This window comes from Diplotaxodon limnothrissa, linkage group LG17 (assembly GCF_057381915.1).
Source record: "Diplotaxodon limnothrissa isolate DT_005_m linkage group LG17, D_limnothrissa_male_GT1.1, whole genome shotgun sequence".
Lineage (NCBI taxonomy): Eukaryota > Metazoa > Chordata > Actinopteri > Cichliformes > Cichlidae > Diplotaxodon > Diplotaxodon limnothrissa.
Window position 1 is genome coordinate 41,047,670 of NC_140612.1, and position 19,367 is coordinate 41,067,036.

At 42.9% G+C, this 19,367-nt stretch overlaps 1 protein-coding gene across 1 annotated transcript in view; it reads right to left on the reverse strand.

Moving 5' to 3' along the window:
- The window catches only part of nek7 (NIMA-related kinase 7), a 63,753-nt gene that overhangs the window by 16,779 nt on the left and 27,607 nt on the right, over positions 1-19,367 (reverse strand). The window contains exons 3-7 of the mRNA XM_085375936.1: positions 13,579-13,719; positions 12,866-12,928; positions 9,030-9,140; positions 1,275-1,383; positions 64-171 (exon numbers count right to left, since the gene is read on the reverse strand). Of these exons, the coding sequence (XP_085232062.1) occupies positions 64-171; positions 1,275-1,383; positions 9,030-9,140; positions 12,866-12,928; positions 13,579-13,719 (532 nt within the window). The remainder of the gene's footprint in view (positions 1-63; positions 172-1,274; positions 1,384-9,029; positions 9,141-12,865; positions 12,929-13,578; positions 13,720-19,367) is intronic.

Below are 19,367 nucleotides of genomic sequence, written 5' to 3' on the forward strand. Positions count from 1 at the left end.
GGAGATTACTGAGCAGTGGGGGTTGTTGGTGTATCCACATATGTACAGAGTGCTATAACTTACCCAGCGAGTGAGCAGCAGTTGTTTTAGAGCTGAAGAATCGCCCCAGTCCCAAGTCTCCTAGCTTAACTACTCCAGTAGCTGTGATGAATACGTTGGCTGGCTTGATGTCTGAAAGTGAAGGAAAAGTGACAGTTTGCAAACGATAATTTCTTCATATTAATTCAGGAAAGTTTTACTTTTAGTCTCTACCAAATAAACATGACTGAACTGGAAGCATAAAGTCCATTATTGAAAATATCATTTGGACATTAACATAGTTTCAAACACCTTGGTAATGTGACCCACGTCGGGCTTTGAAATTTACTACTCCCGTATAACTGTAAGCGGCTTTTGAATAGGCCGTCTCTGCTAAGTGGTCATTAAAGCTCAGAGCTCAGGGTTCATTAGTGTCCCTGAGCCCTAATCAAAGTCAGTCCAAACGGAAGTACATCACCTGTAGCTGTGCGCGCGTGTGTGTGTGTGTGTGTGTGTGTGTGTGTGTGTGTGTGTGTGTGTGTGTGTGTAGCCTATGCATGTGAATCCAGGACTCGACTTGACTGGGCCCTATTCAAAGCACGTGTGCCCATAAACACTGTGTTCTCTGGTCTATGTATTGTTTAACACCTACACTTAAGCCCCCGCCTTATGAAACACGCTCATTCACACTAAAGAAAATTCACTTTAAGCACATTGACTTTGAACTAAAAAGCACCTTTACAGAAAAACACTGAACATTTTCCAACATTTTTCAGCATTCTCACTTCAGTTTAGCGAGCTACTAAAAATACTTGAACAGCTCGCGCTGCCAGACATGGATCCAACTTACTAACAGTTATAGACCATAAACTGTTTTTAAGTGGACGTCTTCACTGAATGTTTCTTTTAGTCTTGGACTAGACTTAGTCCACGTCTGGGAAACCTACTGACAGCCAGTGCACCAAACTACTCATAAGTTCTTTTTCCTTATGTTGTGTAATAATACACTCAGGATTACATCAGATTTTATACGAGCTCTACTGGGTCTCGTAGTTAAATCCAGTCCATTTCTTGTCACTCCCGTGCTGAGAGCAGATCAGTGCACACAAATTTGTAAGTAATCTTAAATATTCAAGGTAGCACAGAATCCCAAAAACTAAAATAAACGACAAATTTAAGGGATTTTCCAAGACTTGTAATGAATGAAAAAGTCCTCTAATTGTTTGTGTTAATAAGAGCGTGTGTTGTGTGCATACCTCTGTGCATGACTCTCCGAGAGTGCATATGTTCAAGCGCACTGCAGAGCTGAACAAAGTACTTCCACACTGTTTTCTCTGGGATAAGCCTTCTCTGCTTCTTAAAGTGCTGTGAAGTAAATACACACACACACACACACACACACACACACACACACACACACAAAATCAGGACATCAAAGTAAAAATGACATACAAGTGAAGGAAAGAACAAACAAAACATTTTTATTATAAATGGAAAAAGTCCCGTGTGGCACAGAATACAATTTCAAGTGTGTGTCTTTGTACAGTATCGCTCCCGTTCTCTGCGACTCCGCTCCTAATGCGACCCAGACTCTCGTCTAGCTCTGTCCATTTGCTTAACCGAGCTCCGTCTCATTTTCTCTATGGTCTACAATAGAAAGCACATGCATCCTCAGAGACAGGCAGAAGAAATTTGTGGTACCATCTAAAATGCTCCCATCTGGCACGCAGCACTTTTGTTAGGTGCAGCTTTCTGTGGCACGGTGGCTCCAGTAGTTTAACCCTTGTGATGTCCTCCCGATTTGCATACAATGTGAGCCATCAGGGGTCAAAAGTGTCTCCACTTCATTTGACTGTTTTTTAAAGTATAAAGTATAAATTGTCAATCAATTCAGTGTTACACCTTAGTTTTACTTAAGACCAACACATTAACACAAAATTTATTCAACATTTTACATTTTAGGGCCACCAGACCTTCTTTACAAAAAATAAACCCTGTTTTTTAGCGAAAACAAATTGAGAAAATTAAATATTTAATTGTTTAGATAATTTTGACTATCTGAATAACTAGAGAGTGCTGTATGTTGAACTTTAGTGAGAAAGTTTTTTTTCAAGCGTTTGAAAATTTTTAATGGCAGCAAATAATCACACTGGTGGTCCTCAGGGGTCAAAAATGTCCCCACTTCATTTGACTGTTTTTTTAAAAGGTTTATTTATTTATTTCCGGAGAGCCGAGTGTTCTCATTCATCAAACTGGTCCCTGTCAAGAAAAGGCCTCGTGATGACAGAGCTTATTGACCTACGATGGCTGAAAATAAGAACCGATGATAGGAGCTCCTCCTCAGACAGCAGTGCAGACTAACCAAATGCATAAAGTATGGCTGACATCAGAGTTTTATGGGGTGGCTCCATTTGCAGGGTGTAAAAAAAAGCCTGGCTTGTATGCACACGAGAATTAAGTATTTAGAACAAATTATTTAGAAAAATTCAAAGTGGAACACTCCAGTAAGTTACCTGCCTGAAACGCTGATGCACTGCTCACACACCACCAAAGGTTAATAACATATGTAATTGAAACAGGAATGTGCATGTATGATGTATATGATGATTGAGTAATACTAGTGGAAACTGACTGTATCGGCCCGTGGCTCTGGCTGTCGCTGCTCTGCTTCAAATCAGACCAAATTTAATGATGCCGGGAGAACAAATAGTAACAAAAGTGGCTACTTTTAAAATTGTTACTATAAACAATGTTACTGTAAACAATTCTAAACTTCAGGGCCAATAGCAACAGCAATGCTTAAAATGATCATCAATAAACATATTTTGTTTCCTTATTTTCTGTTTGTAAACATTTACTCGAACGTTTTCTGTTCACACAGTTACACCTAGCTTAAGGCTGCGCTCTTTATTTAGTAACAAGCTGCAGTTTTAAGGTCGTTCCCGTCTTCATCACATTTCATCTGAAACATTTAGCAAACATAAAGTGGAAATCATGCTACAACTAAAAATAGGCCCCCGACACTGTGACAACAATGTTGTTTGTCGATATGTTAAAATCAGTCAACATGAACAATTTCAGCGAGCCAAACGTCTGATGTTTGATATCGCTGCATTATGCAATCTGTGCATCCCGACCGTTTCTGCGTTTTTGCCACACAGAAGAATGTGATCATCAGTGAAGAAGAAGCAAGTCACAGGATCGGGCTGTTAATTATTGCAGAATATAAAAAGAGATTTTAAAAAAGAGGAAATGAAAGATGTGAGAGTGTAAACAGTCTAACGATGGGAGCCAGTAAAGGAAACGATGCAGGTGAGGGTGAGAGATGCAGAAAATTAAGGTTAGGAAGAAAGGAAGGATAGAGATGGATGGAAGGAGAGAGGGAGGGATAGACCTTGGCCTACATCCAAACAAAGCCTCAGTGAGGAGCCATTCTTCCTTTGCCCTCCCATTTCCATATCAGAGGACCGTTTGATGTCAATGGGGGAGCACATAGACGCCCACCGACACCACCAGCGCGCTCTTCTCCACGCCTTTAACAGCAAACACTGCACATGCAATATTCTGTAAGTGCATGCAAATCAAGGACCATTTGATTTCATTTGAATTCTGATATGGTCAGAAAGAGAGAGAGTAATAGAGAAGCGAGGGAGAGAGAGAGCAGCGTGGAGGACGAGAAATCAAACAGAATAAAAAATGTTAAACTCATGCATGGGGGGTGCGTCTGTTTTACATATGGCACACTGTACTTATGTGTTTACTTCACATTATGGCCACGCAGGGGGGGGGCGACTGAGCCCTGGCACGCACCTCTGGACTGCCACTGTTACACTGCAAAAACATATCATTTAGAGCGGTGCAGAAGACAAATGGTGCAGAGAAGAGGCGTGCACACGTGAGCGTATGTTGTCAGCAGCCATAAGGATGTGACACAGCTCCCAGCGTCCTCGGCAGCTTAGCTAAGATAGAGGTGACGCTCCGCGGTTGGTTGTCTCACCTCTGCAGACTGCCGTGTTACGTCTCTGTAAAGTGCATCTCTGAACATTTGGTGGCATGCTCGTATATTTTTTGCTTACACAGTGCGCCATATGTATCGAGTGTATGTGTACCGGATATATATCTGTGTGTGTGCTGCTGTGCCTGCCATGTTCACTCTCTTGTACCACTAATCTTCGCCTCTCCTAATTTGCTGTGTTGAACTATGCGGATGTGGAGCTGCTGAGCATGACTGCAAACAGCTTGTCGAGCTGTGCTGATACAACGCTGCAGCATCATTTATGCATGGGAGAAGACCAGGCTTTTTACATGCACACCACTAATTTGCTATACTGGCAGGTTTTTATAATAACGGGAGGTTTGGTCGAGCTCAAAGACGAGGGTGAGCCTGGGATATAATCACTGCTACTTCTGAACAATCCTGTTCAGTTCCTGCGCAGAGAAAGCTAACAGGATCAAAGCAACACAGTATGTGCTTAATGCTATTACCAGTGTTGGGACTAACGCGTTATTAAGTAACGCGTTACAGTAACTACGTTATTATTGTGGTAACGAGCACGGTAACTAGTTATTATGCCAAAACCAGGAACGCGTTACTCGTTACTGGGATTTAGATAGGGTCGTTACTCGTTACTTCGTGTGGTGGCTATCGCGGAGCTTCCACAGATTCAGTAACATTAGCAAGTGGTGGAGGCCAGCAGGTGGATGAGGGAAAGGGGACACAGAAGGAAAAGAGACCCGAGGCGTGGTCCAAGTGTGAACTGAACTTCAGGTAAGAAGTTATGACCTGCAGTCTCTCTGGGTCAGATATAAATCAAGTGTAGGTGGAGTTTATTTTCGTTATTCTGACTTTTTCCGTACTGCGTGCTAGCTAGCATGACGGAGTTTCTATACAGCTGGGTGGGTGCTATGATGTTACTGATGTTGAACTTTATTTTGTTCATAAGTTATTAGAGTTGCCAACCGTCCCGTCTGGTATTCAGAGAAATATTACGCGTTTCTTATTGAGGTGAAAAGGAACAGTTTGTCCCGTAATTCAGCTACAATGGAAAAGGCACAAAGCTGGAGTTATTCTGTGTTTACGCTGCACAGCTGCCTCTTCTCCTTTCATTCTCCCCCCTCCCTCTCCCGTTTCTGCTTCAATCATGAAACTGATCAATGATCAGCTGATCGGCTCTCTTGTTTGTTTATCGCCCACTTTGCGCCAGAAAGAGGAAACCAGCGGATGTCGCGCTAAACAACAGCAGCACGTTTAAGCTCGATCAGCTGTTGTTAGAATTGATTTAATATTAATTTCTAGTATCAGCTGATGTTTGCTGGAGCCACAGCTGTAAACCTGCTGGTCATGATGTCGGTTTGGATATGTGGTGAGAGGGAAACATGAAGATGAAACCAGGAGATGTCCTTACTGGATCATCAGAGCTGAACAGGTGATGGAGAAACAGGTTTACCTTTTAGGTCACATGAATGAGTTGAAGGGAAGTTATGAACTGTTTCTGAGAGACAAATAACACCAGGATCCTTTTCTAAGTAGCTGACAGCTGGTAACTGTGCAGGGGCGGGTCTAGCAAAGTGTGGCCAGGGGGGCAGGTAGGGCATTAACAGGGAAAGGGGGGCACAAAGAAATATTTTGTTATTCTCATTTAAAATGTCTCGTTTTTAAAAAATAATTATCTGAATCTTACAACAAACGATTGATAGATTGATGCATATATACCATCAGAACAGTGAACATCACTGTCACAACAGCGTTTATTTTCATTCAAAGGCTTTATGAGTTTTCCTATAATGGCGTGCCGGTCAGTCAAAATGCCCGGGACGATTTATTTGTCCCAGTCCAGCCCTGTATGCAGCTCATCTGCAGTCTGGTGTTACCTACATCTTCCTATTCAGAAGGCAGAATTTCCGAGTTCTGAGTACAATCGAAAGCACCACAACTGCAGTTTTTGTGTTGGATGTAAAAGGCGCACATGACGCTGTGACGTAGGCTAGAATCATGGCGGCAGTCAATGACGGTCCAGGCGTGGGATTTCTCTCGTGGAAATGTGCACATTATCTTTTCCTTTCTATTGGTAGGTGGCACAGTGCACCGTGGCAAGTAAGCAAGCTAGAAGACTGGCAAAGTTATGGAAGCAACACATTAACAAGAGAATTCTGAGTAAAACCAAAGTTACTTTCCCTACTAGCTAGTTACTTTGAAAGTAACGAGTAACTTGAAGCAACTGAGTTACTTTTGATGGAAGTAACTAGTAATGTAACTAAGTTACTATTTTAAAGTAACTTACCCAACACTGGCTATTACACATTTGATCTGAATTTCACTCTGCATTTAGTTTATTGGTCAGCGCTTGTGAAGAGTACAGTCGTTCAGGTACTGATGCAAAAATGCATAAAACCTCAAATAAACTGAATTGAACTGCAAATGAAAAAGATAAATAAATAAATCAGACATTTGTTCTCGGACGTGTAAACACTTAACAAAGTGAGTGTTTCCATAGTGTACTGGTTTGTACACCAAAACCCTGGTTTGAGCCCAGATGGAGACAAATCCATCCGGTATTTGTCTCCATCCAGGAGGACTGACAGGAGGGGTCACATGGCATAAAAATCGTAGTGGTGTAGTAAACAACAACAACAACAAAAACATTTGTGTATAGAATATTTTTTATCATTACATTTACATTAAAACCAATGATTCATTCCATGTGTGGCAACTACGACACTAGTTTGTAAAGTCCCTGTTTTGAGGCCTCAGTGTTCGATTGTTGGTGCTGCTGTGTTGACTTTTTAGACATGGAACAAAGAGCCTGGTGATTAACCGAGGCTCCAAACGTGGCGAGGAAGATGCATCCACAGACTGTTTTTTTTCCTTGTATGAGGCTATAAAAATGTGTTTCTGCCATATTTCTATGTTGTAACCAGCAACCTGCTTCAGGAGCCTCCTGTGGTCAGTCGAGGAACAGTTCACCGTGAACTTTTTGCCTTTTTCTGGCTTCACCTCGTTTCTTGTTTTTTTGACGCTCTTTCTCTCGACTGCAAGTTAAACCACTTCGTACGTTACAGGCTGACAGGTTAGTCAACCACAACACACTGTTCAATGTCCTGCTATGTCAACTTAAAGTCACTGTGAACGCTGCTTGGCGTTAGCTTCCTTCCAGAGTCTGTTGGCTCGAACGTGAGATGCAGAGACAATGAAGGTGACCTTCAGCCAGTGTTTCAGAAAACACAGGTTTCTCCACAATTTTGAACCCTAATTTGAACTTTTTCATGAATTGAAATTCAACTTGAATTGACTTGGAAATTTGATAATGAATTTTTCTTTGGTTTCCTGAACTCAGAACTAAAACCTCTTGACCCTGTACGCAGATTTTAATGTTAATGACATTAAAACTCATTAAAACATAACTAAAACACAACTTCTTCTAAACGTCTGATGCAGTATCCTGTTACAAACCGCACTCACTTGGCCTTTATGACCAATAATCATCGCTTGTTTTTTTAACCATGTCTATTTCACAGCTGTGGCAAACACCAACATGTGGTGCTGAGATAAAAGGAGGCTGTGGGAGGCCCGGTGCTAGCTAGTGTTTAGTTTCAGAAAGGAATGGATGATTCACATTGACTCAATGTCCAGCAAGTCCAAATCCTGTAACGACAGGAGACCACAGACTTCCTGGCTTCATTCCTTCTGTCAAATAAAACGTTTGCTAATCTTGTAATTATAACGCATAGTCAGCACTTATTTGCCTCTTTGCCGGTAATTCCTTCTGACACCAAACGATGCCATGTTTGACCGGCTATTATTGTGACCAGGTATTATTCATCCTGACCAGACTTCACACTGTGCGATCAGTTGTGTATCTCTGAAGTCATTCTCTGCACTGTAGCCTAACCCAGAGTACGAACACAACACTGAGAACATGTCTGCAGTGGATCTGCTCCTGCTGTGTGCATCTGTAGTCCACCTCAACACATCTACAGTCTGAAGGAGGCTGTAAAACTCTGAAAACGCTCAGTTTTTCATTTCTCAAAAATGTTTTAGTACGACTTTGCTAAGCTACGAAGCCGCAGCGTCTGATGGATTGTCGGAGCATTATGGCTACCGTAGTCAGGAGCCTCGCGGAGTCATCTGGGTCCTAAACTCCGTCTGGTTCAGGTCCCAAAGTCAAACGAACACTGCAGCATCACTGAGAGTTAAAAACTGTCTAAATTCTTTCATCTTTAATAAAATGATCAGCGTTGCTGCTTTACCAGGTGTAACAATTAAGTTTAACATCCAGGCATCCATGAAAACAGAATTTATTAAATTTAACAGAGTTAGAAGTTAGCAGGAAGTTAGCTCGCTAGCTTCCACCTAAACATGATATAGCATGTTCTGACTGAGAGATTTCTGAAAAATTCAAACATACAGCTCTGCTATCACTTCCAACATAAATGAAGACAGGAAACTAAACAGCAGTGACGTTTGTAGGGTTACTGAAGTTAGGCTAGCTGCTATATAATGATGTGCTATGGCTAGCGACGCAGCTATGTTAGCATAGCATAAACACAGTGAAGCTGGAGGATGAACGCTAACGCTTGTTTCGCTTAATGTGCTTTATAATCTGGTGCGCCTTATGGGCCGAAAAATACAGTATTTTTTAATTTTATAAGAACACAAATAGTTATTGGAAGATATAACTAAACACTAATCAGTGTATATTTAAAAGTACAATATCCTATTACTGTACCTTTAAGGTGAAACCGCTCCTAATTATAAAAACCGCTGTGAAGAGTCGATGCTGTATTTGTGACTCGGGTCGAGTAAAGTCGTTTAAAACCAAAAAACTACAAACAATCAGCGCTGGCACCATCACTCCCTCCTGAGAAAATAAAACTACAGGATTTTTGCTGCATCTGAAGAACCACACTGCCTGTGTCCTTAACAGCTCCTGGGCTGAATGTTCAATATATTTCGCAAATCAGCTGTTCTTCCTGCTGTCTTAGACGTGCAGCTGCTGTAAAGACTTTCTTACCTTGATCATACGAGAGAGGTCTCCAGCATCTGCTAGCTCCAGTACTATGTTCAGCTCATTGTCCTCAATAAAAGACGCGTGGTATTTTATCACATTGGGATGGTTCAATTGCTGACAGGGGGAAAAGAAAAAGACAGACGTGTCATTCAGGAAGCATAAAAAGCAAAAATAAGACTTGCTGGTGACACTTGTCACATTAAGAACCGACATGGTCACATTCCTCAGGCGTCTTGCAAACTTATTGCACCATTTATATAAAATGAGCCTGACCGTAACAAACACAGGTTTGTGTCATGAACTTTGACCACCAATTAAAACAAGACTGTTTAAACCGTACATGGGATTCATACATGTGGACCTAATGAGAAGCTTTAGTCCCCAAGTGTGACAAAGCTGGCTGACATGTCACAACAGCCTCCTGTCTCTGATGACAAAAACTCATGTGTGAGACACACACACACACACATACATACATACACACACACACACACACACACACACACGCCTGACAGGCTGACACGGCTGGCAGTCAGAAAAACAAGCATCCCAGCCTCTGCTGCAGCTGAGATTCCTTCCTGTTGGTTGGTCAATAAGGCAGGAACAGCATTCCTTGTAGTAAACAAAAAGTTTCAATCCATCCAGAGCAAGAAGAGGGAAAGGGGGGAGGGGGGAGGAGCAGTGAAGAGGAACGAGCAAATGACACAGTGACACAGACAAGCAAGGCGGATGATGGAGACAGGGCAAGGTGAAGAGCTAGGGAACGAGAACAAAGGTGAGGAAGGAAGAAAGAACAGGAGAGCGGTACGGTGAGCCGAGTTGGAGCAGAGGGGGAGGGAAAGGGAAGCGGCGGTGCTGTGCGAAGAGTCGCGGCGGTGATGCGAGCAGACGGAGTGGTGTGACACGCGTCCTCCGCTCTGCTTTCTGTGCTGTGATTAAAGAAATGTTCATGCTCTGGATGATGCTGAGAGGAGCACAGTACAGTACAGTACGCTATACTCTCCACTCCATCTCTGCATCCTTCCACATTCCCCTCTCTCATTTGTTCTCCCGTTCCCTTCCTCATGTCTCCATCTTTCCTTCTCCCTCCCTCGTCCTCTCTCGCCAGATGTATTTTTGGCTCGGAGTGGCAGTTCTGCACGGCTCCACGCTGTAGCACAGCCGAGGAGCGATGACAAGTTCTCCCTCCCCTCCTCGCCCCGCTCATCTCCCACAACTTCAACCCCAGGCGAAGGATACAGATATGTTCGCATGCAGATGTTTATGTAAATGATGGATGGGACCTTACTGCAATACAACAGCCATTCGTTGGGAAATATCGCATAGAGTCTCGCATGATTATGTAATTACACATGCTGGCTGAGACCCACCGGTGTGTGTAATTACTTAATCATGCACGACTCGATGTGAGATATTTGTTGAGCTGGTGATGTGCTCCAAAGAAGAACGAGACACTGACTAATGTAACGTGATGGCACAAAATTAAGCATGCTAGCAAATTAAGTAACAGCGTAATTATAAATGAAATTAGATGCCAACAGGAAAGCAGCTGGTAGGAATGGAAACGGTTCGTTTAGATGTGAATCGGCGTTTACTCGGCCTCTCCGGCAGAAAGGAATCGTTTGCGTTCCACTAACGTGTTTTCCACTTCACCGAATGTAAAAATCATCCACTTTAACTTGTTAGAAGAAGGATGGATTAAACGCACATAATGAAACACATTTAAAGTACATATTAATGTTTAAAGAATATATTATTGCTCGTACAGAGAACAAGATAAAACTGATTTTAAAGCTGTAGCTCGTTTTATTAACAAAACATGGACCCGGGCATATTGTTCAAATATGGCACCGTATAGCACAAGAGCTTCCGCTGCCTTTGCCTTATTGGATCACGACACGGTAGAGAATTAAACGTGAGGTTTGATAACATGTTCTCCACTGAACTGTCCACCAACAGTACAATCTGATAGATATCAAACAAAACACAGGAAAAAACCTGACGTCATAACAGCCTTTCACTGCTCATTAGGGAAGATAATTAATCAGAATACGACCCAAGACAGTAACCGTAAGTAAGAGGAATACGCCGTTCTTAGATTTCAAGAATGGTGAAATCATCAGAGCGGCAGAGCGCTGGCTCTTCCTACAACCAACATTCCCATCAGGAAAAATTTAGACAAAAGGACAGAAGGAGAAGTGAGATTCTCGAGTTGAAGTCATCATGCCACAGCAAGAAATAACAGATGAATGAGCAGACACAAACACAGACAGACAAACAAACAAACAGACATACTGTTGAAAGGTCTCAACAGAGTGTGAGTGTGTGTGTGTGTGTGTGTGTGTGTGCGTGCGTGCGTGCGTGCGTGTGTGTGCGTGTGTGTGTGTGTGTGTGATCATGGGCGACTGTGCGTCACTCCAGTCGAACCATGCCAGTGTGCCTCTCATTATTCTGATTTGGCTCTGTCTCCTGTTGGCCTGTCTAGTGGAGGATAAGGGAGAAGGACTCTCTCTCTCACTCAGTCCTTTATTATCAGGCTGGCTGGGCAGCCGGGGCCAGGCACAGCTCCATGTTTACCAAGAATCAGCTCGTAGGATAAAAAGAAGGAAAGAAAATGGATGAAGGAAACAAGGCAGTGAAGGAGAAAATGGAAAATCAAAAAAAGCAAAAGCAGCCGAGACAGGAGAAATAAATTCTATAGATTCAAAGACGATTAAAGGGAAGAAATGCAGAAATGTAGGCGTTGCATACAGGAAATGAGAGACACGGTCACTGGGGTCAGTGTAACATTTGACTCTGTCCTAACCCCCTTTAGGAGGTCAGAACTACAAACAGGAAAACCCTGCTTTCTTCTGCCATCGACTCAACAGTCTGCTACTCAGATTACAGCCTGGTCTCGCCTGCATCAGAGTATCGTTGTCTTTGATTGGCCCAAAAAGCCCCGGGAGCTCCAATGAAGTCTGAGTGGCACAAACTAATTGGTTGTGTTTTGTGTTTCTGTCTAATGTGTACGTCTGAGCGTACATATGAGCCCAAACTGCCTGCAGTGCACACGCGTCCGTGAAGGAAAGCCACAGATAGGGCTGCCAGAACTGCACACACACACACACACACACACACACACACACACACACACACGCACACACACGCACACACACTCTCACACACACACACACACACACGCACACACACACACACACACACGCACACTCACACACACACACACACACACACAGTCAGATAACACAGGCAGGGCTCTGACACACATCTAGGATCTCTCAGACAGGAAAGACATCGGAGCTGTTGTTAGTTTGTTCATTAGTGCTTAAGAGCAGCCTGGCTGACACATGTTAAAGGTGGTTTAATAAGCACAAAAACTTCATTGCACAAAGAAAAAACAGTAAAGCTAAATTAAGCAAAGTGAGGAGACACATGAGAGACGCTGCTACATCTCCATGCTGATGCACTGTTGGCTGGTTTTAAACATTACAAAAAGATTGTTAAAAAACAACAACACAAAAAAACACAATAGTTTTGGCATTAAAAAGGAGCCGATGTGTGCCTGGGGGGATTTAACACTGCTGTACCTCTGCACACACACACACTCAAGGAGAAAGCAATACACACACACTTATTCACATTCTCACTCGTGTGCACAAATGCTCCAACACCCCACTGTATTTGTAACAATCCGAGGAAACGCACGCAAACACAGCACGCAGATCCACGCCGTCTGGTGCAGATCAATTGTTTTCATGTGGTAGAAGGTCTCAGCTGAGGCACCTTAAGAGAACAGAGCGCAGCGCATGGCGCCGTCTCCCTCTTCTCTGGTTCTTTACCTTAAGGAGATCTATCTCTTTGATGCAATCTTGCCGAGCTTTGGCATCCATCAAGTCGAATATCTATCAAGAGATCAAAAGGGGAGAGAGAGAGAGGGTGAGAGAGGACAGAGAGGAGGTGTTATGACATATTCAAAAAATGTAAGATGGAGAGATGTAGAAAACTAAGGGTGGAAAAAAAACACTAAACAGAGAACACGGTTACTGTTATCTAGAGGGTGGCGCTGGAGTGTCTACAGGTGTTTCATATCTGAGTAACAAGCCCGTATATCTGAGGTGTGTGTGTGTACATAACGTGTCCTCTTATCAATGTGTGCGAGTGTAGAAGGCAGTGAATACCACAGATACTGCCAGTGCAGATACACACAAGTGCAGAGTCACACTGTGAGTCAAACTGCACTTCACAGGCAAATACCTCACAAATGTGACTTTGTTGAATATGCTGACCGCTCTGGCGGCACTAACACATTCACAATTACATTCTCTTAAATTTCTCTACATAGTGACAAGTCGAACTCAGCGAGTGTGACCCAGCTGTGTTTGTCCAGAAACAGCAGCAGTATTTATATGTGAGCTTCTACTACTGTAAATGCTCCGTGTATGGCTCAGGTGAACTTCAAGGACCGAAACACCCGCTGGTGTGAATATATTAGCATTGACCTCGTGACAGATTTAACTCGGGCTAAATGTGTCGCTGCTTTTACGCTCCTCACCTGAATTTTCTTCAGGGCCATAGACGTGTTGTCCAGCAGATACCTCGCTCGGTACACCTCGCTGAACTGGCCGCGTCCAATCTTCTTCTCAATCTGGAAGTTAGCCAGTGAATTATGGCCCATATCTGGCTGCAACGGTTTCTGGAGGAAACAGGAAAAATACAACTAGTAACTATTCACGCATGATATCAGTCCATGAACACGTGCACACACACTCTCTCTTTCTCTGTGTAAGAGAAAAACAAATAAAAAAACTAAGTATTTGCAGGATTTTTGCTGTTGCCACTAGTTTGTCACTGAGGTGAAACCATCTGTGCATTACTGAAAGATAAAAAAGACGAGGGCTGGAGGATGTGGGTTAGACGCTGCCAAAGATGCTCATAAAGGTCTTCAAGGATGATTGTAGCTGCTAAACTGGTGGACCTAAATCTTCACCACCACGTCTGTATACATACAAGCAGAAAGGGGAGTGAGTGGGTCAGCGCTCAGAGCACAGAAACTTAGCTGGCTTCAAACACACCATTTATTTTCAGGATAAAACACAGTCAGAACCCCAAATACAAGCTAAAATCCCCGTATACAATAAAAATAGTGTTTGCAACCCGCTAAAAACCCTGCCGGCAGGAATGATTATATTTCCACTGTGTGACACGATCATTCAACTTTTTGAAGGTAGCAAAACGGTATCATGTCATGTAGGGCTGCCACAAACGATTATTTTGATAGTCGACTAGTCACCGATTATTTTTGCAATTAGTCGATTAATCAGATCATCATCCATTGGACGTAAAACTACAGCTTATTGCACCAGCAGCATCTGCTCTTATATAACTATCATTAGCTTACAGCTTGAAGTGTTTAAGGTCTGTGCTAACTAAAAATAAAGACAAGATGATAGTTTATTACATTTGAATGAAATTTGCAGATTGTTTCGGTGAAGTTTAATAAACTCCTTGCTATCTAAAATATAACAGGACACCGGAGTAAATTCTGGAGCATCTCACACTTCTGATAATCAGCTGTCTGCTTGATGTTTATTCAGCTGTGTAAAAACTATAACTTTAATCTCAGCCAAACCGATTTACTCAGGAACAAATAAAATACTAAAAAAAAGCCAAACAATAACATTTTTAAGTTATCTAAGTGACTCATATATCATGTTTAACCTGAGTAGCGAAAGACGGCGGTGGGTTTGAAAACGATTTGCCGGGAGTCCGGTGTTCTCACCGCTCTAGTGAGCCTTGCCCCCGGCTAGCTATCGAGCTAGTGGGTAACAGACGTCTCTGAAAACGTCGGCGCGCTTTTGAAAATATGCGGTGTCTTGATAAACTGAGCAGATATTTGAGGTTTACACAGCTACATTCTCGCCTGAAAATATGTTAAATGTTTATTTTGTGACCCAGAAAGAATAATAAGAGTAATATTAAAACTAACTAGCTGCCGCCATTGTTGGAAACTGCGCTGGGCTGCGCTATGAATTCTGGGACACAGCTTCTTCTTCTTCGGGGTTTAACGGCAGCTGGCATCCTTGTACATGCAGTGCTGCCATCTTCTGTTTCAGTCCGTTATTACACTCTTAAATCCTGCTACTGATTCCTGCGTCTTTTGGGATCTTACAAAGCTTCAAACGACGCGTCGACTATTAAATCAGTCGTCGACGATTTTGATAGTCGACGTAATCGTGGCAGCCCTAATGTCGTGTATGCCAAATGTAATGCTTTATTACTACAGTAACATGATATTGTATTAGACCGTGCACTTACACCTTGCAACATCCAGGGAGGCTAACACGCTGTTCTGTAGCAAAAACAGAGCAGAGCAAAGGTGAGTTGACTATTTTCCAATGAGGACGGGAAAATAGTCACGTAAATATAGGCTTCATATTATTTAATCCAAGTGTTTTTTCTGTTTGTGTGTTTGATCAAACAGCACCCGTGAAATCCTCTCCCTTCATCTGTCGAGTCCCATCACTGACAGTCTGGCACTGGGCCACAGAACAAAGTACTCCACACCTCTCCTCACTGCGTGAGTGATTGTACCTACTGAGTCACTCACCTCCGCAATTAAAAACACTCAAAAATAAACCAGAATGAGCCCCTTGGATATAATGTGTGAATAATACACATAGCGTGCTGTGTGACCTTTCCAGCCTTTTGGTAAACTTGTAAAAGGCGTCAGCAGGAACAAACACAAGGTGACAGATATCAGAATGCTGCATGTCAAAGTAAAAAACACTTAAAGCCAACGAATATATCAGAAAGAAATGACCTGAAATAATTTATTCAAAGGCCAAAAATCATTTCTGCAAAAAAACAAGTAAAATAAGAATAAAAAGGCATGAAATTCAGACAATGATGAGAAGCACAATATCAAACTGGATTGTTAACACTAGAATGGATGATTTATTTATTTTTTTTTGGGGGGGGGGGGGGGGGCACCGATTCATGCGTTTCAATGTTTTTCCGCAGCTGACAGCCAAAGGAAGAGGCGCGAGCCAATCAAATGCCCTGCCCAATTAACACCGCTGAGGTGTGTGCATTTTTCAGCATGACACCGCCGTCATCCCGAGCTGTCAGGACTCACAGATGATGCACTCTTCCACAATCCACAACAAACCCTTCAACACAACCGTACGTCTAAAGGGGGGACTACGAGGATTCACTACGACAACACGGAAAACACTGACATCTGACTGAAAGATCTATATCCATACATTTTATGGAGAGTTAGTTAAATTAAACCTATACATACTCATTATTATCTCCAAGGTGTGTTGCGCTGAATATGCAACCATATTGGGAGATGATTTTGCATAATGTGACAGAAGCACTGATGCAAAGTTGCAGTGGGATGGACAGAGAGGGAGAGAGAGCAAAGGATGGAGCTGGGAGGACAAGAGGGCATTGCTTTCATTCGCTGCGTGGTAGCTTGACAAATGTTAGCATGAGCCTCTAAAGCGCTGTGACAACCGCCTGCTGAGAGCACAGTCTTGCTAATGTGTCCTGGCATGCCAGCCTCGTAATCACACATTTACATATGCAATGACCTACATTTGCATGTCAGATCGCACACTGTCCAGCGTGATTAACAGTGGGCACCTCCCCGTGTGGAGTCGCCCTCGGTGGCAGCAGAGGCCATGCGAGGGCGGAAGAGAGGGCTGGAGGGAGGGCGGCTTTTCTGGCAGCCAAGGGGCCGGGCTGCCAGGCAGGATTATGTCAGCCAGTGCCCCCGACATTAGACACTTCATTAGAGCTAATCTGTTTAGCAGTGGGCAGTGTATGTAAACTTCACAGGCCATTTGCGGCACCTCTTCGCCCCCTGGCCTGGCCTTCAAAGGGCAGCCAGGCCACAGCTGACTGACAGGCCATCTCATCTGCCGCACATGGGTGTCACACAATCAGGAGCTCCCAGCTGAAAGACAAGGCCACACACACCTACAAAGGAAGTCACAGAGGAACGTCCCTGAGTGACGCAGAGGTCACGGTCTGGCCAAAAACGGGAGAGGAGGATTTTGGACGGATCTAAATATGGCTGTTCATGTGACGGACAAATATCATGACCTCAAACACAAACGTGGTTGTTAATCAGGGCTCGCATTTATATTTATGCGTTTGTGTGCAACATCTGCCAGAGAATGCCGAGACCGGTCGACTGAACCGAGCCCCGACCGCACCCGAGCACTGTCCATTTTTGTTTTTCTAATGCAAATGGTGCAACTGCTAAGTTAATATAAGTACCACATTAAAAAAAAACCTGTCCCCATTATTCTTTTTACACATATTAGTTCACGTTGAAAGGAAATCATTTTAAAAAGCAATGACGATCAGGTTACGTGTTTATGAAATTTCACCCGTTTACCTGAAACGTCGAGGCGGGTTTACACTGGAAGTGGGAAATGAATTTATCTCCATCCCTCTCTTACTGTTAACACTCAATCTAAAAAACTGACCAATATTATGTCAATGAAACATTGGTATGTGACCGGAGCTGCAATAATACTGTAAAGTTGTACAAATAAAAACCTCACTACACAACGTGGCAGCAACGGCTCAGGCCCAGGCATGTCTGAGAGCAAAAGCCTCCGGTGACAATTTAGTGCTTAGAAAGAAAACTCCTTCAACTGCCTCCTGAAAAGCAGAGCACTTTGCAAAATATGCAAGAAAATTGTTCTTGCTCAACATGGAAACGACAAACTTGTTTAGCCGCTTTGGGCTAACACACCATCGAGTAAACTAAAATGATAAAGTGTTGAAAAGTTACATTTCTATGTCAAATTTCCAGGTAAAACTACTTTTCTGTTTACACTTGACTTATTGTGTGCCGCTGGATATAATGCTGTCTTAGGACTACTGTACTGTAATTTCCATGCAGGCACTCTTTGAATTAGGAAGTGTGTCATGGATTTACATGCACTTATAAATGCTGCTTGCAAGCTGCAAGCATTAAAAAATTTTCAGCATTTTCCTTCCATGTGGTCAAAAATACGATTATTACAATTTAATGTTGAACCCATATGACCCACCTCTGACAGTCGACCTGAAAATGCGTTGATGGTAGTAATGCAACCACTTTATCCTGCTGTTGTTTTTACACACATGGTACATCCTGAATTTAAATGTTTGTATCGCAATCACAATCCAAATTGTGCTTTTCCAGCTTGGACCCACATGAAGAGCAAAAAAGAAATAAAACACTGAAATATCATTATCCCAAAATGTTTTTGCATGTGGAGGCCGTGTCGTCTTACCCATACCCAGAACTATATCAATAATAGTTCACGTATCAATAATCCAACACATACTGTTACCATCTCATTCAAAATATATACTTACAGGTTTCTCTCCTATATATGTTTTGTATCATGAAGTGTAGCAGTCACACTGACAGCCTGGCTATCTGTTGAAGTTGTGATTCAGTAGCTTCTGCTCTTATTTATAAAACTTCTGATGAAATAAATTAAAAATGGCTGTGATGCAACTGCCTCTTTCCATCTGCAGTCACCGCTCTCGATCAATGTCTGACCCACACACTCCGTGAAAGGTTGCAGGTCACGAGTCTGCAGTGAAAGTAAAGGTGGGAATCCTTTTTTCGACAGTTATGTTGAAGAGGAGACCGAATAGCTGGGAGTCGTGGAAGACGATGCATTTGGCTCTACGGCTTGTGGTCGCCTCCTCAACCACTGAGGTAAAGCAGCACCCATTACTGCAATTTTAAACACTTTGCAATATGTTTAATATTAACAAATAGATACAATGTTATCTTTTTGTCCCCAACATCTTTTAAATTAATAAAACTTCTAAGTCTGTTACCATTTTATTTTTATTGGTGCAAAATGGGCTCATATGAGTCACACAGTTTGTTTTGGGTAGTCTGTGTCGGGGTTGTGGTGACGGACGACGATGTCAGGGATGGCAACAGCTGGGCGATCACGGCAATTTTGATCCCATTTCCCCAGTGATGCACTGAAAAAATGTGTCATTATGCCGAGATTCATTATTAATTAAATGTGCAAAGCCATAGCTTGATGTTGTACCTCCACATGCAACAAACACCTGTAACAGCGACACACGTGGACACACACGGGCGCGCACAGAGGCTCGCGGCTGGACTACATTTGTGCGTCACGCGGCTACACCGATCGCTCACAGTCATCATCAGATGAGAGGAAACAGAAAGAGGATATTTCTCACTTTAGGGTGGATGTTAAAAATAAAAACAGAGCATAATGTCACCACATTTGGGAAAAGGCTCTTTTATCACGTCTCCCACCCGGTGCTTCAGTCGATGAC